Source organism: Corythoichthys intestinalis, chromosome 14, assembly GCF_030265065.1.
Source record: "Corythoichthys intestinalis isolate RoL2023-P3 chromosome 14, ASM3026506v1, whole genome shotgun sequence".
Classification (NCBI taxonomy): domain Eukaryota; kingdom Metazoa; phylum Chordata; class Actinopteri; order Syngnathiformes; family Syngnathidae; genus Corythoichthys; species Corythoichthys intestinalis.
Window position 1 is genome coordinate 20,474,689 of NC_080408.1, and position 27,239 is coordinate 20,501,927.

At 40.1% G+C, this 27,239-nt stretch overlaps 1 protein-coding gene across 1 annotated transcript; it reads left to right on the top strand.

Moving 5' to 3' along the window:
- Nucleotides 1-979: 979 nt before the first annotated feature.
- On the top strand, nucleotides 980-25,240 carry LOC130930130 (WW domain-containing adapter protein with coiled-coil-like). Its single transcript, XM_057857881.1, has 13 exons — nucleotides 980-1,307; nucleotides 1,689-1,722; nucleotides 4,699-4,885; nucleotides 7,183-7,280; nucleotides 8,525-8,634; nucleotides 8,830-8,924; nucleotides 12,547-12,801; nucleotides 14,869-14,985; nucleotides 16,196-16,344; nucleotides 17,387-17,478; nucleotides 18,398-18,581; nucleotides 23,887-24,014; nucleotides 24,093-25,240. Exons 1-13 carry the CDS (start codon nucleotides 1,153-1,155, stop codon nucleotides 24,160-24,162), a joined length of 1,674 nt encoding a protein of 557 aa, XP_057713864.1. The 5' UTR covers nucleotides 980-1,152; the 3' UTR covers nucleotides 24,163-25,240.
- The last annotated feature ends 1,999 nt before the right edge of the window (nucleotides 25,241-27,239 follow it).

Genomic DNA, 27,239 nt, shown 5'->3' on the forward strand with positions numbered 1-27,239 from the left:
TGGCTATATTTTGAGTTATTTTAAGGGAAAAATAAATTAACTGTATTATATAAGCTGTACACTGACTACTTTTCATTGTGTAGAAGTGTCATTTTGTCACTGTTGTCCCATGAAAAGATACACTTAAATATCTGCAGAAATGCGAGTGGTGGACACACTTTTGTGATACACTGTATGTCAGGGGTGCCCATTACGTCGATCGCGATCGACCAGTCGATCGCAACGCCAGTGTGGGTAGCTCGCTGCATCAAAAAAAAAAAAAAAAAAAAATTTATGTACATAGTTAATTATGTTATGTGAGCAAACATAATTTACCGTCCATTTTTTATTTATATTTTTTAAAATGTACACAGTTATTTGTGTTTTGTGAGCAACATAACCTCATATGTTGCTCACAAAGCATAATTACTGTAACTGTACATTTAAATATATTTTTCTTTTTTTAGTTCACCCTCCTCTCACTTAATGTAGATCGCGGGAGGTTGTCTCATTTAAAAGTAGATCTTGGAGCAAAAAACATTGAGCGCCCCTGCTGTATGTGATCTGTTAATTTTGTGTGCGTGTTTGGGGGGGGGGGGGCAACGGTATTACTGTCTTGTGTGAAAGTGTGCCTCTTTTATTCATGTGTATTTTTCTTTCTTAGCAGGATTTTTCTTGGTCTTTGATGTGTAAAGCGCCGTTTGTTTTCTAGCATCTGTATGCTGTTGTATGTACGGTATGTCTATAAAGGATTTTTTAAAATACCGGAAATGAAGCATTTTTCCTAAATATTTAATGCGCTCAATTTCCCATCTTTTCAGTTTAACATTGCTAGTATGTGGCATGTGCTATTAGAATAAACATTTAATTTGTTCCCTCTTCAGTTTACACCATTGACGTCTTTCTTTTATTCGCATTTTGTCACTCCATGACGTTTTTTAACACGTCGCGATTTTTATTTTGGAAGGCAAGAAACGGAACTTGTATTACCTAAATATTACTGTGGAATTTTTCTCGGCCGTCACCGCTGATGCGTTCTGTATAGCGACACCGACCGAGCTTAGTTTACCGCGTCTACATGTCAAATGGTGCTCTCGGGGTGCATTTAACACAAGACCACCCGGTATGCCGCGCTGGTTATCGGTGCGCTGCTTTTAGATCTGGGTTCGGTCAATGAAATTGAGTCGAGGAAGCTTGAGAAAAGAGAACGAGAGCAGAATAGCAGAAGGCCACAGGTCCCCTCATCTTGCTAACATACACATACACGCACACATCAGTCCGGCCTTGATGGTGATGTATGCAAGGAAACCAACAAGACTCAGTGATGGGTAAATCAAAGCACTAGCTGAATATTGGAACACTTATTACGTCGGATACATAACATGAGAATATATGCTCTCATTCGGTCGTTATTTTTGTGTTTTCCGGTATCCTTTAGCATCTCGGGCTATGCGCTAACAGTTTGCGGTTTAGTCTGTACGGTGTTTCCTGTGCTGTTAGCTAAATGTCAAAATTCCCTAACGTTCCATGACACAAGCGATAACTTGTCGAATGTAAAAGACTATTTAATAACGTTGCTTTATCAAGCAAGTCCGAATATCAGTTGTTAGCATTTTATTTATTTATTTTACAATATTTCTTAAAGTTTTGATTGATAAAAAAAATGTCAAAGCTAGATATACATGATTAACGTTTTCCCCTCTACACAGGTGCACCGACAGAAGGGATTCACAGTCCTATCAGGTACGTATGATTTAAAATAAATACATAAATCAACGTTTTATACAAGTGTTTGATTGTGTGGATTAGGGTTGTGACAAAATATCGAAATGGTGATATATTGTGATACTTTGTAGAGGTGTGCAAAATTTCCGATTCTTAGATTATTCGCGATTCGGCCGTGGAACATTCGAGAACGATTCACAAACATCCAAATTCCGATTACTGAAATATGCCAAGTAAAGCAGAAGTACAACACACTCAGCGCGCCGCGCGGTCTTCGGGAGCGAGAGTAGCTAAACATCATGCTTCTCATTACCTGGCCCCTCGGGTAACGCCAATGCTCAACTCACGGCTCTAGCTCAACTCATGCCACCAGATAAAAAAAAACAACAACATACCTGACTGCTGCCGAAAAGCTGCTACAAAGTACATCAACATTATGTTACGGTAGATATCATTTATATACGACTAGATGCAATATAGATTCGGTATCGTTAGCAGCACATCTACAAAAAGCTTGATGCGGGCTTTATTAAACGGCCGCCGTCTTAAAGCAGTACACTTCCTTGCAAGGCTGTTGTAGCGAACCTTCCAAGCGAACCTAATTAACTTTTTATCCAAAATACTCCTAAATCGGTAAAATTTTGACTTGAATCTATCTTTAAAATAGTTTTAAAACTTGAACATGTCGAAAGTAGACATAAGAGAAATTATGGAATAACAGGAGCAATTTTAACAACTTTAACGGTTGATTCACAACATTAAATTAATTGAAAGTAGTTTAAAGCTGCTGATACAGAATGGGGAGTGGAGTTTTTTATTTACTGTTATTTTTGTCTATTTGTTTACTGCTATATGTTAACTTGATACTGAAATAGTAGTTTGGTTTAGCCAGAGAGTATTTTTGAACAATTTTGGAACTAATGTACAAAAAAAAAAAAAAAAAAGGAGGGGGGTGCATCAATAATCGTTTTATAATCGAATCAGAGCCTCTGAATCGTAATCGAATCGTTAGGTGCCCAAAGATTCCCAGCTCTAATACTTTGTATCACAAAAGTTTATCGATTTGCTCCTGCCAAGAATCGAGATATCGTTTTAAAGAGGTGTCAAAAGCCACGTTTACATGCTGACTTTTATTCATACCAATTCAAATCATTCCGAATGGAAATTTCAGATCAGCTGTTTACATGTCACTTCATCTATTCCGATCCAGCGTTTACATGTGACTGCCTTTATTCCGAAAGGACGTTTGACAACTGCCGTCTGACATGCGCAGATTGATCAAAACAAAGCGTCACGTTGCAAAACATGGAGATCGATCGTCGGAGTGCTGCTGTTTTAACTTTAACCCACTTGTTGTGTTTGTGGGGTCGTATCCGCTTCTGCTTTTTTGCTCTTTTGCCTTGTAGTAGCCGGTTTTCCACCGGTTTCTAATCTGGTCAACGCTCCGGTCATTCCGGCTTCGTGTAACCTCTCGTGAACTTTTTTAAATAGTTCACTATTCCTCATTTTACGCCTGTCTAAGCGAGCAATTATATTCAATTCTTTTAAAGTTTGAATTAAATACAATCTTTCCGCCGGACTCCAATTAGGTGCGCTGTGCTTGGAAGCCATGTTGCAAGTGACGTTACTTACGTCACAAACCGACGTCACCACGTCAGTACGGAGCATGTGCAGAAAGAACGCAACCAGACACCATTCCGCTTCCCTGTTTACATGATATAATTTTACTTCTAATCGGTTTGGGAAAAGGAATATTCCACCCCTGTGAATCGGAATGAAATTCCATTCGGTTTGGGCCTGTTCATTCCGAATGAGGTGTTTATATGGAACACATTTATTTCTTTTGAACAAATATTCCGATTAATTGGAATATTTGGCTCCATGTAAATGTGGCAACTGTCTAAAAAAATAAATAGGAACCAACAAGTTGCTACCAAAATTTTCCACCATAATAGTGTCTCAGTTAACTCTAAAGCTGCATTGAATGTGCTCGACGCCCAATCCATTTAGACAGGGAAGGTTCGTTCATTCGAAGCCAGAGTATTCACAGTCATTCTGTCTGATTTTCAGGGCATTTACAAGTCACTTGCTTTTCATTTAAGGGCATTTACAGGTCATTTTCTGTTGAGTTTGAGTCACTGCCTAGTCATTTGGGTGATTCCCAGGTTGTTTCCTGTTCTGTAACTGAAAATAAACAGGAAGAGACACGTAAAATACCCCTGAAATCAACTGGAAATGACTGAAAATGAACAGGTAAATGACCTTAGATGGCCCAAAATTACCTCATTGCCTGGCATTGGCTGCCACTACCGGCCATAGACGTTCAATCCTTTTCAATCCAGTTCAAATGGATTGGATGTCTACTAATGATAAACTCATTCCAATTCACAGCACAATGTTGTTTTTCTGTTTATTAGTTGTTTGTAGAATATCCTAGAATGATTTCCTGACCAATTTATCGATAATCGTTGTATCGTCAGATCGTTATCCTGAGCTTTATATCGCAAATAATATCATATCGTGAGGTACCAAGAGGTTCCCAGTTCCCACCCCAAGTGCGGATTAGAGGTGGGATTCTTTGGGCACCGAACGATTCGATTAGATTCAGAGGCCACGATTCGACGATAAAACGATGAATGGTGCACCTAGCTATTAGCTGCATTTAATGTTTCGTACTTTAGTTAAAAGAATTGTACAAAAATCCTCTCAGGCTTAAATAAACGACTATTTCAATATCAAGTTAACAGTTCAAAAGACTAAATAAAATTCTCAAGTCCCCATTCTGTATCAGCAGCTTTTAACTACATTCAATTAATGTTGTGAATCAACCGTTAAAGTTGTTAAAATTGCCCCGGGTATTCCATAATTTCCCTCCTGTCTACTTTTGACATGTGAAAGTTTTAAAACTGTTTCATCATTTAAAGATAGATTCATGTCAAGATTTTGCCGATTTAGGAGTGTTTTAGATAACTCTGCCATGTTCATGCTTTCCAGACCCATAAATCTCAGCCGAAGAGCCAGACCAGCAGCATTCACCGTTACGACAAGGTGCGCGATGGCTCATCAGAGTCCACGCCCCCATATAAAATGCTGCGGTGCTCAGATGAAAGTCCTTCCAGCAGACATGGAGATGGCACAGGACATAAGTCAAAAATCCCCCACACGGTTCGAGCTAAAAATGGTAAGTAGGAGTATCGAAATTAGACACAGGGTTCGTTCGGGTGTTAGAAATGCTTGGATTTAAATATTGTATTTTCATAGTCACAAAAAATGCTTGAATTTTGTATCAAGAGCTTGAAAATGCTTGGAAGTGTTAGGCACAGCACACAACATTTTTCAGCACCCTGTGTAACAAGAGTTTGTTGTTTTTTTTCCAAGAAATTCAATTGTTTTAATCAGAACAATGGTTAATACGTTGTGTAGCTCCAACACGAACATTGCGATATGTAGGCCTAGGCCTCGATAAATTTCCATCCGACCAAGCAGTGAGCACATCAAAAAAGTAGAGTGCACAGGTGAGTATTCTGTTGTTTGAGCAAAACATGATTGAGACGATTGAAGACTGCTGTGAGCAAGTGACAAATGTAGTGTTTCCAAAGACGAGTTGTTGAGAATAACATTGGAACCGAAACATTGCTGCTTTAGCTGAAATTGTTGGGTGCACCAGTAAAAATAACCTGATTTTATTATTTTCAGATGATAAATTACTCGACTAAAAGAAAGCTCTATCGTGTAAATAACATTTGCAACCATTGAAGCAGTGTCAGTGAGCCATTCCCAGTGTTTCAGTAAATTATGATCAACCGTGACGAATGCGGCACTGAGATCCAGTAATACCAGAAAATATGATTTGCCTGTGTTATTATTCCGACAAAGATCATTAAATTTGAATGTTTGTTTGGCCTTTGGCTGTGCACCTCATATCTTCATCTCTAAAATACTGAACTGGTTGATGACATTCCGCGTAAGTATCTCTTCCTGTGTTGTGTGTTAATAATGATATACATTATTAAAAAAAAAAAAAAAACTCAGTTGCTGTAATTTTCCACAATAATCTACTGTTTTCAGTACTTTACCAGTTCAGGTTTCTAGAGTAAACATGTAACTGAATTTCTACAGGATATCACTTGTCACTGTAAACGTTTACACTATTTTAAAGGTTATGGCCAATTTCTACATTGAATCATTAGTTATTGTAAAATCCAGAACATTACAGTACTACAGTAGACACCGCCGTTCCCTACCATATGAAAAAGGTACTGTAAATTTCAAACAGATAACGTGTATACAGTGGGGCAAATAAGTATTTAGTCAACCACTAATTGTGCAAGTTCTCCCACTTGAAAATATTAGAGAGGCCTGTAATTGTCAACATGGGTAAACCTCAACCATGAGAGACAGAATGTGGGGAAAAAATCCCCCAGAAAATCAGTTTGATTTTTAAAGAATTTATTTGCAAATTATGGTGGAAAAATAGGAATTTGGTCAATACCAAAAGTTCATCTCAATACTTTGTTATGTACCCTTTTCATGGTAATAACGGAGGCAAAACATTTTCTGTAACTCTTCACAAGCTTTTCACACACTGTTGCTGGTATCTTGGCCCATTCCTCCATGCAGATCTCCTGTAGAGCAGTGATGTTTTGGGGCTGTCGTTGGGCAACACGGACTTTCAACTCCCGTCACAGATTTTCTATGGGGTTGAGATCTGGAGACTGGCTAGGCCACTCCAGGACCTTGAAATGCTTCTTACGAAGCCATTCCTTTGTTGCCCTGGCTGTGTGTTTCAGTCTTCCCAGCCTGGTGCAGGTCTATAATTTTGTCTCTGGTGTCCTTTGACAGCTCTTTGGTCTTGGCCATAGTGGAGTTTGGAGTGTGACTGACTGAGTTTGTGGACAGGTGTATTTTATACCGATAATGGGTTAAAACAGATGCCATTAATGTAACGAGTGGAGCCTGGTTAGACCTCATTAGAAGAAGTTAGACCTATTTGACAGCTAGAAATCTTGCTTGTTTGTAAGTGAGCAAATACGTATTTTCCACTCCGGTTTGGAAATAAATTATTTAAAAATCAAACAATGTGATTTTCTGTTTTTTTTTCCGACATTGTCTCTCATGGTTGAGGTTTACCCATGTTGACAATTACAGGCCTCTATAATCTTTACAAGTAGGAGAACTTGCACAATTGGTGGTTGACTAAATACTTATTTGCCCTACTGTATATGTTATACTGTTGTTCCCAGAGTATTATTTATATTACTGCTTATTTCACGGTATACTAAAAAAAAACTTTAACAGTAGGTGTTCTTAATGAAAAAGAGTACCTTATGTGTATTTTACAGCCATTTTTAAAGTATGTACCCACTAGGGCCCGCCTACTCTTTGAGGAGTACTGTTTAAGATCAAAGTAGCATACTAGTATACGTATAACCTGCTTCACTTATGTTTTCCATTACATCATGAATGGCTTTGCTACAGGGACCAGTGACTCTCCTCATGAAAACTCTCAAAACAACAGCTACCACCATGGTGCCGAATCACATTCAACTTCAACTCAGAGCAAGCCAGCAGAGCGAGTAAGAATTTCTTCTGAACCTTGACGTTGACGCAATTTAAAACTGGTATGAGTGTGTATATCATATAGTACACTTGCAGTCAGATGTTTTGAGATACTTGACCATTCAGTAGGATGAGAATGTATATCCAAACCTTTGACCACGGGGGTATGTCTTTAATGTATGTGTTCATAAAGTGGGGCAAATTATTTAGGTAAAATGATTATACTACTTGGATGAAGTTAATCATCTATGACTTGTGGGTTTTGATTTGATTGATAAGTCTTGAAACCATTGAAAACACTATAATTTTCATTTTAACTGACGCTATCTGCCCCAAAAGTGAGTTGGGTAGAATATTCCAGCGTATCAAGTCATCGCATATTTTTCCTAAAGTGGTATTTGATTTAACTTAATTTTGTGAGCTTAAATGAGATGTTAATGTCAAGATGGTCTACTGTATATTCCTTGTTGGTATGTTATAAATTCAAATTTTGACCTGCAAGATTCCATGAGTTTGTCGCTAAGGGTAGTACAGGGACTCTTCGAGTTACGACCGAGTTCCGTTCTTACGTTGACGACGTGACCTGAATTTTGGTGCAAGTCAGATTTCACTGTTAAAGTCTAAATTTGCATCCAAATATTTAGTATGATAAAAGTACAATACTTTAAAATAATTTAAAAAAAATATATATATTTTTTAAAGATACGTTTAGGGACAGCCCAGTAAAACACAGCATTCAACATTGTAACATGAAGTATACATGTAAACCAATTCGTTACATTCCTGTCCTTATTTTTAGGTTACGTGAACCGAAAGTTGTTTGACCGTCGGCGACTTAAGGTCTGTGTGACCACAACTGCATTTGGCGATTTGGCGGGATACCACTTTTGGTCTGAACGCAGAATTTTTTATGTTTCTCTGTGTTTTTATGATGTCAAGCTTCATTTCCATGGTACTTGCTAAATGTTTGGCTGAACCCAAAAGCCCCAGCTTTCTTCTTTTGGGCCATAATGTGCAAAAAAGAGAGTGAAAAAGGCAGATACTCTCTGCACAAACACAGACAAGAATTATGCACTAGCTAAGCACAAAATATTGTGCAAAGGACTTAATGGCAGATGAGGCACGGGCGTCATAAAGTCGATATGTCGTAGGTCGAGGACATTGTAACCCGAGGACTCCATGTACTCGTATACCGTGATATTTTTGCTCAAGGTTTTCATCCTGTGATGCCTAGTTTCTTATCACTCTGTTTAATAACCAGGACCCTGCAGATGACTGGACGGAACACATTAGCTCTTCTGGGAAAAAGTACTACTACAACTGTAGGACTGAGGTCTCCCAGTGGGAGAAGCCCAAGGACCTGTTGGAAAGGTAAGCCACTTTAAATTCAAAACATTGAGTGCAACATATTAATTTAAGAGCTTTATATACCATGTGGGATGGTATGTGATGACCCGTGCGTGCACCATTTGAACAGGCCTCTTATCGTGCCTAGTGCCCACATTTTTTTTTTTTTTTTTTTAAATTTTTTTACAAATCGTAAGTGCTCTTATGCATCCATTTTAGAGAGCAACGGCAGAAAGATCCAGTTAAGTTGGCGGCAAACAGCTTCCCGAGGGACATGGACTACAGACAAGAGTCCTTGCAGGACAAAGCAACAAGTAAGACAGAAGCCTACTACCGTATTTTTAAGTCGCAGTTTTTTTTCATAGTTTGGCTGGGAGTGCGACTTATACACTGGAGCGACTTATGTGTGAAATATATCATTTCTCATGTTATTTTGTTTTGAAGTGACACTGATGATTTGGTGAACTTGTTAGCATGTTCTTTATGCTCTAGTTTTTTGAATAACTCTTTATAGCTATCTTACGTTAACATACCGTCCACGTTCACATTTCGTTGTTCATGCATCATGTAACATTATCATTAGGGATGGGAATTGATAGGATTTTTACGATTCCGATTCCATTATCGATATTGCTTAACGATTCGATTCTTTATCGATTCTCTTATCGATTCTAATTTGGGGGAAAAGAAGAACAAATGTTTTGATTGGCATCGAGTTTGTTTAATCAGAAGTCACAACCTTACAAACTTACAACGAGATCAAAAGAGGCCCAAAGCCTCAATGTTAACTGTGGTAATAAGTGGCAAATACACAAGAATGTGTAACATTTTACTGAAACATTTATCTAATAGAAATAAAAAATATTGGTATATATTGGCAGATAGGTTGTTTTTCTGCCTTTGGCAATATGTGTTAAAGCAGGGGTCCCCAAACTTTTTCCTGTGAAGGCCACATAACTTTTCCCTTCTCTGATGAGGGGCCGGGGTCAGTTTGTAACAGAAAAAGTGTGACGATTGCAGAAGTGCATAAATGTAAAAAAAATATTGTTTTTCAGAAAGCCACAATCAAATAACCCTTTCTGGATTCTTCACGGAATGAAAGTAAATAAAATAAAAATAAAAATATAATATAATAATAATAATAATAATTAATAATAAAAACAATATTAATTAAATAGATAATAACCAAATAACCCTCTCTGAAAAGGCCAGGAAATAAATAACACGATTGAGAAAAAAAAAAAAAAAAAATTCAAAATGGCCGGACCAAATGTGGAGGCGGGCCGTATTTGGGCCGCGGGCCGCAGTTTGGAGACCACTGGATTAACGTGTATTATTTACCATTACATTGAAATGCATGCCTTTTTGTTTTTGTGGCGCTTACACGCTCAAGTGGGGGCGCCCTTGCGCTTCCTCACGCGAAGAACGCGCTCACGTGAAGAAGAGCGCACTTACACCCGAAGAAGAAATGCCGCATCCAAGTGAGTGAGCGAGTTAGTGAGAGAGGGAAACACTTCTACGAGCCTACGTTCTTTGTTAATGTTAATATCTACAGAGGCAACGTCTGTATGTATCATCTTTTGTGTTGTTGTTGTGTTTCCACTCGCGATCGGACACTTAAATCCAGTTGTGTAGTGGTTTGAACGATGTGCTAATGCTAGCGAACGAATGCTAACCATTTGTTATTACTGTTATTAGCAGCTAATCATCGCTGATTTACGTTGATGCAAACCTGTTTGTTATTGGGGACGAAATTGATTTGTTTCATTTGTATTCTTAGTTTCACGCTTCAAGTGATGGTTGAATAAAGTCAGCAAATTATACCAACGTCTTCTGCATCGTCATTTGGGAGTTTAGCTAGCTGTATAGCCAGGACTGAGCCTTAGCCTCTCTGTGAGGACAACGCAGTCGTATTCCCTCCCGATGCAGTTATCTCCACCTTGCAATGACTGCAAGTCGCTTTGTTGTAATTTTTCCTCGTGAAGTGAAGACACACTTTCGAGCGTTTGAACCTACGTGCTGTCATTGTTATGTTTATGGCTGCAATGCTCGTGCTTACCCGTCGTAACCTTTCATTTTCACACTCTTTCCTGGTGAAGTGTAGTCAAACTTTGGAGCGAGTGGTTCTTGGCGCCATGCTAGTTTGATGCGTCTGGACAACACCACGCGTCACGACGCAATACGCGTCTTTAGGAATCGTTAAAGGGATCGTTAAGGCTTTTTCATTGTGATGTCGAGGCCTCGAAACACTCGGAACCGGTTCCGAATTTGAATCGGATTTCGATTCCCATCCCGAATTATCATACTGTACTCTTATTCAGCATGTTGTTCTGTATTGTATTTTTATTTTAAATTGCCTTTCAAGATGGCATATCTGTTCTATGTGTTGGATTTTAGCAAGTAAATTTCCCCCCAAAATGCGACTAATACTCCGGTGCGTCTTAGGTTTTTTTTCCCTTTTCGTTGGGCATTTTATGGTTGGTGCGACTTATACTCAGGTGAGACTTATAGTCTGAAAAATCCGGTAAGTCAATTTTAGGAGTACAACATGATAATAATGAAATACCTTAGCAGGTCTCCAAGTTAAGTGCTTCCCCATTTCCCGGGGCAAGCAAAAAACACTCCCAGGCAAGCGGCCTTTATAAAATATATGCCTGAATGAGAAAAATTGTTGGAGCTGTGCATGAATCAGAGATGGGCGAAAAAATAGAGCTGTGAACAAATCGGCAGTTTCTTAATTCTTTGTGTGGCTCTCAAGCAAGGGTGTTCATTATGTAGATCACGATCTACCAGTTGCTCTCAACACTAGTGTTGGTAGATTGCAGCATGAGCCACAAAAGGCTTGATTATCTTTTGTTGTGCAAAATTGCTGCTAAGCTTTGTAGGCAGACCAAGAAAGGCCTTAAAAGACCTTAAGGGTTAATCATGTTTTGTGCAATATTGCTGTTTACTTTTGCAGGCGCTATTTGATGCTATACAAATAAAGTTGAATTGTACTGAATAAATAAAAATAGACATAAGCCTATCATCCATCCCATCGATTGCTTAATACAGTCAAATGAGGTCTGATTTAGTTTTTTTTGTACGCACACTTGGATCTCTGTGCATGCTCGAACATCTGCTCTAAGTGCAGCAAAGCTAAAAAGCTAGTGGCCCGCGACATGTTTTGCTGCTGAGCTTTTACTAATCATAGAATCAGAGGAAATTGGAACATGTGTTTACCTCATAAACATAACAGAATAAAACTAATAATATTTTTCAAATCAGAATCCCCAAATTAGCCAAAATCGCCATCATGTTTGTTGCGTAACAAAGTTTTTTGATCTCTGTGAAATTGGCCCACCATTAGATGCAAATTTATATAAAAATAACATCAGTCGTTTGTGCCGTAAGAAGTTTTGTTTGTGTTGCTAAGATGTTTACAATTCTTTTATAGGTCAATCTGAGGTCAACCAGCCCCGCATTTTGATTGAAAAGAACTAAAAATGGTGTCAGTCGTTTACGCTTCGAGTGATGACGTCAGGCACCCCCCCCTATTTATTGCAAAATGGACCCGGAATGGTGCCATTCCTGTATGCCACGTTTGTGCTTGTTTGTACGCCACTCAGAATTAAGATCTCAATAACTATAAAGTAGCACAAACGATTGACATCATTTTTATATAAATTTGCATCTGATGGGTGGGCCAACTTCACAGAGGTAGTTTTTTGTTGTTGTCCAGTGTTAAAGAACATTTCCATCAGGCTTTTATCCACCTGGAATCTAGGAAGTTTTCTTAGACAATGTAGTGACGCTGGCCATTTCATTTAATCGCTAACATAACATTTTAACACATCAATTGTGCTTCCATGATACTTGCACAACATGCCATTGGTTAATTGTGAACACAGAAATGCTGACTTAGCATCTAAGAGTAATTGTTTATTGTCCTTACAGAGAATACTTCAGGGGGCCAGACCAATGCAGCCAATCCAAGCCCCAGCCCCATGTCCTCTACTTCTCAAAACCTAAACACAACTTCTACCACATCTGCCACATCCTCGTCCTCCACTACTGGACAATTAAGTCAAAATGCCCAATCTTCACCGCCACTGCTTCAAGACCCAGCCCTCCTGCGCCAGCTCCTGCCTGCACTTCAAGCTACTCTGCAAATGAACAACGGCGGGATGGACATGGCTAAGCTTAATGAGGGTAAGAATCACAGATTGCTCCAAACTTGAGGTATTTTCATTAATTGATGTACTCCAATGATTAGGATGTAAAATAGAAATTATGCATATTGTTAGTGTTTTCAACATAGGAAAAAATAGTGTCGGGATTTAGAATGCACAATATTTTTTTCAAACTGAAAATTTTTACTTTGACAAAAGCACCATTACGGCGGGATGGACATGGCTAAGCTTAATGAGGGTAAGAATCACAGATTGCTCCAAACTTGAGGTATTTTCATTAATTGATGTACTCCAATGATTAGGATGTAAAATAGAAATTATGCATATTGTTAGTGTTTTCAACATAGGAAAAAATAGTGTCAGGATTTGGAATGCACAATATTTTTTTCAAACTGAAAATTTTTACTTTGACAAAAGCACCATTTCCATGGGTATAAGTTGATACACTGCCAAGTTGCTGTGGAAACGGCAACCTACCACATGATTGGCTTGCCTGCAATTTCAGTCTTGTAGCTTGTGAATTAAGCCCCTTTCACACGCTCTGAAACACCGGGAATATCGCGGGATTTAACCGTGCAGCCGTTGTATGTGTAAACAATTTCCCGGGTCGACTAACACAGCGATTACGCAGACATTTCACGGGTCGCGTCTTAGTATCATGTGTGGGACTTTCCCGGAAAGCGGTGTGCACAAAAGCAGGTGTTAAATGCCTGGGTCACAGCACAATGGCTGATGACGCAAATATCATGGCGAGCCGATTGTCACCTCCTCTACTACACTACTTTCACTATTGCGGAAACGAGGTTGTACTTCAAAGCCAAAAACAATGGAGGGATGCGTTCAAGGGTTTATTAAATACATATTTGCTACTACCACCATGATCTGCACCCGCGGCGGCTCCACCCGGGCCCGCGTCTGAGGTTTCCGCGTGCACCGCGGCCACCCGCCGCTGCCCCGCAAACAAAAATACACGCGATCACTGGCTGAAAAGGGGGAACTATACTATGCGTTTGTGACAGTAGAACCGAGGAAGAGAATCCATCGTCCATATTTGGAAATGTGTGGTTTATTTTGTTCCCGATGTTAGGGTCCGCTACTACGGAAACAAAGTTGTGCTTCAAAGCAGAAAACAACAGAGGGAAGCGTTCAATGGTTTATTAAATACAAAAATACATGCAATCGCTGGCTGAAAAGGGGGGAAAAACACAATGGGTCCGTGACATTTGATCGATGGGATCAATAAAATACTAACCTAAGCGGTCGGCAGAGAGCCGATAAGACTACAAAACAAAGCCAGCGGGATTCTTTCCAAGCCAGCAGGATTCCTTCCACCCTACTCTTGGATCGCCTGGGCTTAAATACAGTCTTGATGAGCTTGAATTGGCTGCAGTTACCACATCGGGAACGCTTCCTCCGGAACAAAACACGATTTGACCAACATTGTGACAGCCAATGCTGACCAAAAATGACATAATGTCTGGGTTATAAAATCGCTCCAGCAGCCCTCCCCGCACAGAGAGCGCCAGTGGGCAACACGGGACAAGTGTGTGAAAGTGTCCAACACGCGTCATTCTCGGGACATCTCTACATGCATGAAAACAAAATGACGCGAGTAAATCCCGCGTCACCTTACATTGGAATTTCCCTGGATGTGTGTGTGAAAAGGGCTCTATAGACTACCCGATTGGTTCAATATGCATATCAGTCATCCTCCAGGAAGTAGTTTCTGAAAACAAACAGCTTCACAGAAAGTGCTGCCATAACAGCAAAGAACGTGCGTCTATTTTACATCCTTGATGTTTTGGGAACACATAGCGACTTAAGTTGATGAAAATCCATTTTAACTTGGTTTTAAAAAGTATATCTGGCCGCTAACCTCTTTGCGTGGGTAAGCACACAAGTGCTTAACCAGGGTTTGCTAAGCAGATACACATAATTGTAAAAGTCTGTTTTGAGCTGACAGTTGCTGACACTCCTTGTTTCCACTGTCCACCATCTCTAACTTTGCTGTACTTTGCCTTTCATAAGTTTTGTGTCACTCACCCCTGTGTGTGTGTGTGTTTGCCTTGCTGTCATCTTCCCCCAGTCTTGGCAGCTGCGGTCACCCAAGCTTCCTTGCGGTCTGTGCTTCATAAGCTCCTTACTGCTGGACCTGCTTTCAACATCCCTGCTCTGCTCTCAGCTGCTCAGCACGCCAACCAAGGTATGACCGTCAAGTTGTTTATCACCATCTGCCCAAACGCAAAGATTCCGCTTTCCTTTATGCCCTTAATGCCCTCCAAATCCACTGTTTGATCATTGACTTTCAGACAGACATGCGCTGAATTGCAAAAGTATTTTCTCACTTCACCAACGTACATCAGTAACCCAAATTAGCTGCTAATACTGTAGTAGCTAGCGGCCACACGTCCCCAGGCGACAGTAACAAATAGTGAGTCAGAGTCCTCATATCACAGCATGCTGTGTCGCTAGAAACCAGGAAGTAGCACGTATGTTCGTGCCGTAAGGGTGTGACAATATACCGAAAAAGTGATACATCACGATACTTTGTAGCCCAAAATGTTATCGATATGCTCCCACCAAGAATTGATATATCTTTAAAAAAGATGTTGGTACGTTGCTAGCAAAATCGTCCTTTAGAATAGTGTCGAAGTGAGCTCATCCAGTCTTTTGTGGGGAATTACGGGTCAATTCCTGTTCATTTTAGGGTATTTAGAGGTGGCTTCCTGTTGATTTTTCACTCGCTTCCTATTTTTTTTGAGACATTCTTGAGTCGCTTTCCTTTTCAGTAACTCAAAATCAACTGGATTTGACCTCTAAATGCTCCAAAATCAACAGGGTTAGGGTTAGTAACCCGCAAATCCCCCTAAAGGAATTTTAGTGACCAAAAATCAAATGAAAGAAATGCCCCAAAATGAACTCATTGCCTGGGTTTGGTTGCCACTGACGACCATGATGTCTGGGAGTCCTTTAAAAAGTGCTTGAACGAATGTTCATTCGCTGCGAAACCTCCCAGTTCAAATGGATTGGACGTCTATAGTGATATTCATTTCACTTCACAGCAGAAGGATAGCTGGTTTTTCTGTTCATTTGTTGTATTGTCGAATAATTTCCTGAGCAATGTATCGATAATTGTTGTACCACCATATCGTGAGATCGTTACCATGAGCCTTGTATAGCAAATCATATCGTATCAGGAGCTACCCAGAGGTTCCCACCGCTAGTGTGCCATGGCAAGACGCAGGCGCTTACTTCTAAATTGCTGTTATAAAAAGTGGTGACTCCATATTTATTTACCGTGCGATTAATTGACTTATTGCTTACTGCAACAGGCTTTGTTGGAAGTAATAACTGTATAATTTCATCATGTTACCTGAATGCATTACTTGTTTGTCCTGCTCTGACATCTTCAGCACAGCACTCAAGTCAGTCCCCTGCATCTCTGACGTCAGACACATCGTCCCCACGACCTTATGTGTCACCACGGAATGGCACCCCGCAGAGCAACCAGAAAAACCTTCAGAATGTTTACTCGAGCAGTATTGCATCCTCGCAGACTAGGGTGAGAAATGCTATTGGTGCTTCCAAATGGTCACTCCGTATTCTTATCTACTTATTTGTGTCCCTTATGCTGGGTATTACAGGCGTGCGAAATTTCCGATTCTTAGATTATTCGCGATTCGGCCGTGGAAGATTCGAGAACGATTCACAAACATCCAAATTCCAATTATTGAATTATACCAGGTAAAGCGGAAGTAAAACACAGTAGGCGCGGTCTTTGGGATGCAATGAGGAACGGACCGAGAGTAAATATCATGTTCAACTCATGCTGCTAGATAAAAAAACAACCTGAATGCGGCCGACAGCCGGTACAAACAACGCCCAGTTGCTAGTTGCTACAAACATACGGCTCCAGTAGATATCATATACTGTATATGTAGAACTAGATGCAAAGTGACAGACGACGGTGGTTTTAGAACATGTATTATTGAACAGAGATGCGAAATGACAGACTCGCCGGCGTTAGTAAACAGCCGCCATCTTAAAGCAGTCGACTTCTCTAGAAGGCTCTTTTGTAGCGAACCTAATTAACTTTTTATCGAAAATACTCCTAAATCGGCAAAATCATGTCTTGAATCTATCTTTAAACGATGAAACAGTTTTAAAACTTTGACATGTCAAAAGTAGGCAGAAGGGAAATTATGGAATAACGGGAGCAATTTTAACAACTGTAACGGTTGATTCACAACATTAAATTAATTGAATGTAGTTTAAAGCTGCTGATACAGAATGGGGACTGGAGTATTTTATTTACTGTTAATTTTGTATATTTGTTTACTGTTATATGTTAACTTGATACTGAAATAGTAGTTTGGTTTAGCGTGAGAGGATTTTTGAACAATTTTGGAACTAATGTACAAAACATAAAAAAAAGGAGGGGGGTGCATCAATAATCGTTTTATAATCGAATCGGAGCCTCTGAATCGTAATCGAATCGTTAGGTGCCCAAAGATTCCCAGCTCAACTGGGTATATTTTATATTTATATCTCCTGCCTTTTTGGTCATATTTTCCCTCACCCGCATTCCTTTTTTGTCCCTGTAGGGCAGTACATCTTCAGCTAAACAAAGTTCTGCCCCTCAGACTCAGACCACAGAGAAGCGTCCTGAAGACCCTAGGACCCTCCAGCAAAGAAGGTACCGTGGTCAGAATGCACTGTGTTAACTGTAACAAGTCAAATATCTGGGTGTGACATTACTCACCGTTAATGCCGCCATGTGATGACAAGGCCAACACAGGGCTTGAGACTGCAATCAATATTTTAGCTAGTGCTGCAATGATGAATCGATTAACCCGAGTAATTCGATTAGAAAATGCTTCGAATCACATTTTGCTACATCGAGGATTTTTTTAAATTGAGGTGGCGTTGTAATGGTTTGTTTTGAAAGTGTTGCATTGAGTTTTATTGATTTGGGTGGATACACCGCCTTCTAGTGGCAACAGTGAATATGACATCTTATGTAATATGGCTGAATCCAGCTGCTCACTATGGTCAACATAAGGTTGTAGGTATTTAAGCTAACATACATCTGTAATTTTTTTACGGCTTTTTGTAAGAATATGTGTTTGAACGATTTGTTTAGAGCATTGTGAAAAAAAAATAAAAAAATAAGTAGCATTTTAGAGCATTTAAGCTAGCGGACTTTTGCTGTGCAAGTTAGCCAATTGTTCCTTTGTTGTACTAAGATCCTCATTTATTTTATTTATTTTTTTATACCATTTGAGTCTTAGCTCAGGGATTTTAATGTATTTTTAAATGCATTTATTGCTGTTGTGAAATGAAAGCACAATTATGAATATTTTGAACAGTCAGGTATTTTATTTTATATTTGCATTTAATGCTCTTTTGAAAGTGCAATATTTGGGTTAGGGTTAAGCCAAAATAAATGTTATTGCAGGCATAAACACTTGTTTCTTTGTTTTATATCCCCTGAAATGTATTCTGCTGTCTGTAAACCGATTATTCAAACTAATTGATAGATTAATCGATTACCTAAATAATCGTTCCTTTACAATCTCACAAAATATGACCTAGTGTTATTATATCATCCACAGCCATGAAATTCCCTCGTCTGGCTCAAACACAGCTGGTGCAATGTTGTCCCATCCTACATCCAGCAGCAACACTCAAAGTCAATCTGACACTCCCACATCCTTCACACCCTCCCTGGCAACTCACTTTGATGAGAATCTCATCAAACATATCCAAGGATGGCCTTCAGATAACACTGAGAAACAGGTGAAGTTGTCCAACTTTTTCAGTTGCTTTGTGTTGGTAATGTGTTGTACAGACCTGGACATTGTAAGATCCATGGCCTCAGTAAGAAGTAGAAATAGACCACAGATTTAACAGTGATTTGAAAGCGGTGCTTTTATTTTGATGTGCACAATTTGTATGTGGGCTGAACAAGCTAGCAAGAGCCAAGTTTTGTTAGAGTTTTACCGGCTCTTTGCTACATCCTTGGCAAAAAATTATTGAAATCACCAGTCTAGGAGGATTTTCACTCATTAGTTTGTGTAGAAACAAAACAGGAGTTAAATATATGGCTACCAGGTTCTCTTTTTAACAAACTTGAACATGCTTTTTTACGCTATAGTGGGTGTAGTTCAACATTTTATTTTGTGTTTAATCAATTAGTGCTGGCAATGGCGTACCGCACGCAGGCTATTTTTAGACTGTGACGTCGCATCGTAAAGTGGAAGTAAAGCCGAAGTGGGACATTATCGACCCGCCCTCGCATTGACACAACGTAATTAGTGCTACTTTTCTCCTGTAATCTTTCAAAAACGAACATGCCGATCACGCGTTGCTTTTTTGGAACTTGTAGAAACGACTCTAGACATTACGACACATGAAGGATATTTTCTTCATACGTTTCCGGAAACCAAAAACTCGGGAGGAAAAAATGTGATGACCGAATCAACTTGCGCGGACTTTAACACCAGCTTGGCGAATCCATTCACGTTTCATATGCAGTAAACATTATGTTGGGTTGGTATGGTCTTTCAGAGGACACAGAGGTAAGCCATTTTTATATTTTTAACTTATTTTTTTAGCGTAACGTTGTCCTGTACTGCTTCTGTCTGACAATTAATGACAATTAATGACCTGAAAAGAATTACAATGGTATCTGACTGCCACTGTTACCGTTTCTGTTATATATATTAAAAAAAAAAAACTTTAGTAAGGGGGAAGTGTAAGTAAATTATAGGGTTAAGATGTGTTATCAATGAAAAAATTAAAAGTATTCGTTGGCTGTCACTGAGTAGCATTTGTGATCGCTACACAAAGCTAACTAAATTACCCCCAAGAACGGTAAGAGACGTAGGACAACCAGAGGATATATAAGAAAGACAGGGCTGATGGTAAAGGATAGCTTGTTGAAACAGGAGAATGTGCTGCTTTTGTGGCCGCTAAAGACACTTATTTTCGGACAATCTCGACTATATAGTCAAAGTAAAATCCTTGTTGTTTGGCTGAATTTTAGATTTTAATGGCCAAAATGGGGAATGTTGAGGCGTGGTGACGTGTGAACCCGCCTGCCAGCTTGGCGCTTTTGGTTGTTTTGCAGCATGTTTGGATGAGAATAACAATTATAAACTTCAAGCCTGGAGCCTCCAGACGTCTTGGACTTCTCTCGTGGGGGCCGCAAGCTCACTATTTTCAGGGACAACCGCACATAGGTTCAGGGTGTAATCCCCGTTCTGAGGCGAAATGTAACTTTGGCTTTTTAGCCCAAAATGTGGCACTCTGAGGCAGATTGACTGGGGCTAATCACTTAATTCGGCCTATTGTCACTCGATCAGGATCAAATTATCGCCCAGTCTTAGGAAGAAGGCTTGATGCAATACTGCAATCTGTAGTAGTAGAGATGGCCCAAGTTCTTATGAATGAGGAAGTTGTAATTCCGCCAAACAGCCACTGTCCTCAGTGCTTGTACAGTAGGGCCGGCCTACTCATGCCAGTTGTCTGATAACACCATTTCGCCCTTTGTATTTATCGGCAATTGAGCACTAAATTGTTCTTTCTCTGGATGCTTTTTTAAATTTTAATTGCATGGTTCTCTCCTAATCCAGGAAGAGATATTTTTTATTTTTTTGGGCCAAGCTCTGCCCTTAACACAAATGAAAGAGTGCCACTGGAAGACCTACAGTGGGAAGAACAAGTATTTGATACACTGCCGATTTTGCTGGTTTTCCCACTTGCAAGCCATGTAGAGGTCTGTAATTTGTATCATAAGTTCTCTTCAACTGTGAGGGACGGAATCTAATACAAAAAAAAATCCAGAAAATCACGTTGTATAATTTTTAAATAATAAATTTGTATTTAACTGCATGAAATAAGTATTTGATACATTACCAACTAGTAAATACTTCGGCTCTTAGTTCTTTTTTAAGAACCCCTCCTGTTCTCCACTCATTACCAGAAGTAACTGCAGCTGTTTGAACTTTTTACCTGTATAAAAGACACCTGTTCACATGCTCAAACAAACTCCAACCTCTCCACAATGGCCAAGACCAAAGAGCTGTATAAGGACATCAGGGATGAAATAATAGACCTGCACAAGGCTGGGATGGGCTACAGGAAAATAAGCAAGCGGCTTGGTGAGAAGGTAACAACTGTTGGAGCGATTATTAGAAAAATGGAAGAACTTGAAGTTGACGGTCAATCTGCCTCGTTCTGGGGCTCCATGCAAGATCTCACCTCGTGGGGCATCACTGATCATGAGGAAGGTGAGGGATCAGCCCAGAACTACACGGCAGGACCTGGTCAATGACCTGAAGAGAGCTGGAACCACAGTCTCGAAGAAAACCATTGGAAACACATGACACCGTCATGGATTAAAATCCTACAGCGCACGCAAGGTCCCGCTGCTGAAGCCAGTGCATGTCCAGACACGTCTGAAGTTTGCCACTGACCATCTGGATGATCCAGAGGAGCAATGGGAGAAGGTCATGTGGTCGGATTAGACCAAAATTGAACTTTTTGGTCTAAACTCTGCTCGTCGTGTTTGGAGGAAAAAGAAGGATGAGTACAACCCCAAGAACACCATCCCAACTGTGAAACATGGAGAAGGAAACATCATTTTTTGGGGCTGCTTCTCTGCCAAGGGTACAGGACGACTGCACCGTATTGAGGGGAGGATGGATGGGGCTATGTATCGCCAGATCTTGGCTGACAACCTCCTTCCTTCAGTGAGAGCCCTGAAGATGGGTCGTGGCTGGGTCTTCCAGCATGACAACGACCCAAAGCACATAGCCAAAGCAACTAAAGAGTGGCTCCGTAAGAAGCATCTTAAGGTCCTGGAGTGGCCTAGCCAGTCACCAGATCTGAACCCGATAGAAAATCTATGGAGGGAGCTGAAAGTCCGTGTTGCCCGGCAGCAGCCCCGAAACCTGAAGGCTCTGGAGAAGATCTGCATGGAGGAGTGGGCTAAAATCCCTGCTGCAGTGTGTGCAACCCTTTTCAAGGACTACAGGAAACCTTTGGTATCTGTGATAGCAAACAAAGGTTTCTGTACCAAATATTAAGTTCAATTTTTGTGATGTATCAAATACTTATTTCATGCAATTACAGTGGGGAGAACAATGGGAAAACCCATTGGCAGTGTATCAAATACTTATTGGCACTGAATGATTTTCACATTCCACCATTTTTATTAGACACCAATTATATTTTAAGAATCGAGGCTAATGTATCATACTGCAACTGTTCTGTTGTTCTCTAATAGTCCCGCGCAAATGTTGGTGGTGTTTTGTGTAGTGATCACAGGTGGGTAGTAATGCGTTACCTTTACTCTTTTACATTTACTTGAGTAACTTTTTGAGCAAAATGTACTTCTAAGAGTAGATTTAAAAGCCATACTTTTTACTTGAGTAGATTTGTGAAGAAGAAAAGCTACTCTTACTCCACTACTTTGGGCTACTCCAGTCATTACATTTTTCCTCTTTAGTCTACATATATATATATTTTTTTGACAGCGACATCAACACTGGCACTACCAGTTTCACCAATGAGGCATCTCAACAACAATCACATGACTCAGTTATACCAATCACTCAAACTTTCCGTCATATGATCTTGGTGACCTGTTCAATCACGTGGCATTCTTAAAACACTATAAAAAAAACAGGTGTTTTACATAGAGCGCTTTCATCAACATGACTCAAAAGTGCAACTTTTAACCTCTCCCAGTTTTTATTTGGCACAGATTGATCACAGAAAACCGGAGATAGGATCTTTTTTTTGTTTCATAACTGGAAAATATGTTGTCTCCATTATAGGGCATGCATGCTCTTTCGACGACTGATGATTCATTTCAGTATTTTTTTTTCTATTGCCGGATTGCAATAATTTTATTTATTTATTTCCTTGGCTTAATGTGTTTATGTAAAAGGTTATAGTCAGGGGTGCACATTAGTGGTCCGCATGCGTACTGGACGTAGACAAACGCGCTGGCCCTCAACGGCTTCCATACGCTTTTGCGTACCGATGGCTGACCACTATTTGCGGCGGACACGAGAAAATAACTTCTCAAAATGTCGAAGAGGCAGGCCACACTGAGTAATTACTTCCGTGTCCCCCCACTCCCATCAAAAGACAGACACGACAGAGACGTCACCGGAGCTACCGAAAAAAAGGACTTTTGCTGAAAAGTGGCTACAGGAGGTACCATGGCTAGACGCAAATGATGCTCGCATGGAAATGCGGTACAAAATGTGCCATGAAAATCCCAATGTCGCCGATAAGAGCAGCGCATTTTATGTAGGGTCAAAGAATTTCAGCCATCCAAACTTTGAAAAGCACGAAAAAAACAGAGAGCATGTGGCAATTAAGCAAACTATCGATGTCAAACAGGACCCCACTCGCCCTATGGACAAGTGGCGGAATAGGGCGGAATAAAGGTAATGAACAGCGACATGCACTGACAAACGTGTTTTTGCTCGCATTTTACAAAGCTAAACATGCGCGTTCAGTGAGGTCTTATGAGGAGGACATCCCACTTTTAAAATGGCTTGGAGTTAACGTGGGAGCCGCATAATGCCCTTTATTTTGAATTGGTGCTTTTTATTTCTTTACGTTTCACTTCAAAGTAATGGCAATTTTGTTGTGCCAGTTGATGTTAATCAAGCATTAATTGTTAATATAATTAATTAAAGTTAATTGGCTCTAAGTAAAGCTTGTCATAAATTTATCGCATCAGGCGTGTCGGCTCTCAAGCTCAATGAGGACCAAGTCACATCTCCAGGTCCTCCTCTGAGAACCTGGGCAAAAAAAATATGTGCACCCCTGGTTATAGTCGTCTTTAAAGTATAAATTATAACAGTTCAAGTAGATAAAAAGACACTTAAAAAAAGAAAATCAAACATCGTAAGCAGTCACAATGTTACTTGAGTATTCTTTTCACCAAATACTTTTTTACTTTTACTTGAATATTTGAAAGTAACGCAACTCTTACTTGAGTAACATTTTTGGCTACTCTACCCAGCTCTAGTAGTGATTGTGTGATGTGACGGTTGCACTTTTACCATCTTTGCGCTAGGCGGCCCGGCTGCGTGAGGACATCCACAACATGGGAAGCCTCTATATGTCAGAGCTTTGCACGGAGATGAAAAACCTTCGCTCCCTGGTCAGAGTCAGCGAAATCCAAGCCACACTGAGGGAGCAAAGGTAATGCAAAGGACTCGATATGAACAGATGACCGACTCATGCTACTCTTAGACTGACTGTCCTATTCATATCCTGCAGAATCCTGTTTTTGAGACAACAAAGCAAAGAGCTGGACAAGCTGAAGAACCAGAACTCTTACATGGTCTGAAGAACCAATTGAAACGGAGGGCTTAGAATGCCTAAACAGCTGCCTCTCTCCTGTTTCTTGCCCCCCGCAAAAGCAACTTGCGAGTGAGGCTCTTGGATGGCCACAATTTATCGAGGATGAGAGTCATCGTCCTGAACACGTCTGCCATGACTTTCCCCCAATCTCCATTTATGAACCGTTCTCGTTAAAACGTGAAAACTGATATCTCACTAAGCTGGTTGCAGAGGACCTCAGGCTCTTTTCTAAAGGCTCCTTCTGAGATCGTGTGTATCGTATGCAGTTTGTTTTCTGGCGTCTTTAAAATGTGTTGTGGTCAGGAAAAGGTTAGTCTATTTTCTTCAAATATAACATTCTTGGCGACAAGTTCGTGATGGAGCTGTGCTGTTAGTCACATCTGCCTTCTTAGCCTCTTACGTGGACTCTGGTTAGATTTGTTGTAACGAGTCACACGTTCTAAAATGTACTGTTTTCAGTGACAGTGATGATAGTTTTTTTTTACCCTTTGAATTATCACCATTCCATTCAATTTGCAGCTGTTGCTCATGTTATGACATGACATGGACTCATAATTTGTAAAATGAAAATGTTGTTATCCGAATAAGGAGCATGTCTTATTTTTCTGTAATGCCACCGCACTGGGAAGTCACAGTAACTTATCTCCAGCCACCTGATGTTTGAAAGCCATGTTGCAAATTAAAAATCCCACATTTTTGGACCTAGGACAGCTGCTAATGCGAAGAGATCACGTTTGTGTGATTACTCGATCCGTTACTGTGTTTTAGTTTTTCTTTTTTTTTGAATTTTTGTAACTTTCAAATCTTTTGTGTTTCCCTTATATCCAAATTTGTCGGAAAATTCATTCCTTTTGTGCAGTGTAGCAAGTATGTAAAATTCCTAAGTGACTGAATTAAGTCATGTAAATTATTGATGATTGTGCTTGTCATTATGCGAAATCTAGCTGGAAGACGGATTTTTTTGTTTTTGTTTTGTTCCCCAAATAAAATTGAAAATGTATTTTCGCTTTTTTTTTTGCCTCAGTGGCTATTGACCCTTTTCCCTCAACATTCAAATTTTATTTCCAAGCTTTTATTTGTGACCTGAGGATGTTCATTCATTTCATCTCTCGAGTACATAAACTACCTGGATAGCAAATGTACCTGTTTTGTACACTCCCAAAAGTCAGTGTATTTAGTCTCCCAGCTATTGTTCCTTTTTCATCAGTCGATTCCAAATTTGTTTCTCGATGAGGCTGTGTGGTTTTTGGCAATTAGAAGGGCTTTGTAATTCTGTAAAATATGAGATTAAAATTAATACCACAACCCCTACTCTTATAGTTCTGTTATTCAATGCTCCTCATTCAAGTGACAATGATGGATTTAGGAGTTTTATAGTTTCAATATCAACATGTTTCGGCGGGTTGGATATCAACAAAAACCAGTTCTCCTGCATATGACAATTTTAATGATGCAATTAAAGAATCGTCCGGACGTAGATTATAAAACTGCATAGGAATGGTAGGGACATAACACTACCAACTTTTCAGGATGCTCAAATTGTCCCCACCAACTTTTAAGCAACCTTATTTGCATAATATAATGACGTCAGTTGAATAGTTCATTTAGATAGTCTTTCCATATGTTGTAAGGATAGAATTGACCCTACCATTGTTATGTGAATGACAGTACTTTCATTATGTTGAGATTTACATTGACCCGTTTTCACTTGCTGAATGTGCCAGTCCATTTTCCCCCCCTCAAACCCATGTTTGATTGGCTGAAGACTTGCCACCCTTCCTCTCCCACACACACACATTCACACTTTCACAGCCCGACAGAAATACAACATGCCGCCTCCTCCGCCCCCTTCAAAAACAAGGGAAGTTTTTTTTCCCGACAGCGACTAACGTAAGGAGACGTTAATATTGTGGAGGTGGGGAACACACCACTAATTTTGTTATTGAAAATCCGACCTGCATCAGAGTTAGCATAACATTAATCGGTGCCAATTTCTCGAACTCGAGGAGGGGGCTTCTCTGAAAGACATATCCTCCTGTATGTTTTCTACTGTTAACGTTAAACTGTAAGAACTGTAGTGGACCAAGGTTTACCCCCGACTCCCAAGTTTTGATTTTTATTTTATTTATGTGGTCTTAAAGTGCCTGTGACACGAAAAAGCATGTTTATTTCATAATACACGCGGTATTTTATGCCCCTAAATGATATGGGCCGCTTGGATGTGTGTGGAGGCGATCGCTATTTTTATTTAGTTTTTTGAATCCCGCGCCATGAAAATGAGTGACTTCCGGCTTCGGTCTTGCATTGAGGAGGAGGGCGCTGTGACGTGTACGGTAGAAGACGTCCTCTTCACGCTACAGTGTACTGTTGTGTATGAGGACGAAGGATTCAGCTGATTTTGCGGATTAATACGTTTATTTTTCGCATCACGCCAGCCAAACGGCTGCAGAAAAATCATTCTGTATGAGGGAGAGGCGTATGCGCCTTTTTGGATTTTCAAAAGGTTCCCCTTCACCGTGGATATTTACTGTGGGACCATTGGACTTAGGAGGAAGTGAGTAAACATCTTGTTTTGTATTATGTCAAATACGAATACAGCGATTACAAAGTAAACACTACAAACTTCCTTTAAATGAAGGACTACTTACGTTTGATCATTGATAGGCATGTAAAAAGCTCTCCTAATGCTCATTAGCAGCAGCACGTTAGCTGCACAACAACTCCAGCCACCCTCCTCCGGGGAACGAACTGTAAATTGCTCTCCGCCGGGCGGTTTGCCAATCCGCGAAGACAACCAACAACCGGGTCGTCATGTCAAATAATCCAGGATAGTTATGTGTGATTTTCCGCTTCGAAGACTTTGAAACATCACTCGGTTCGGGTTAGCATGTCGGCTAGCTGTCACGCCTTCTGGTTTGTTTACATTCTCCGAAGCCGGGGAAGGGAAATGACATATGTCCGATTTAGGTGTCATAAAATATCGTTCGGGAGGTGCGACAGTAAAGGTGAAGTCGACAGTTTTGACCATTATGGAGTCATTTTGCCATGTCGTCCTGAATGAAT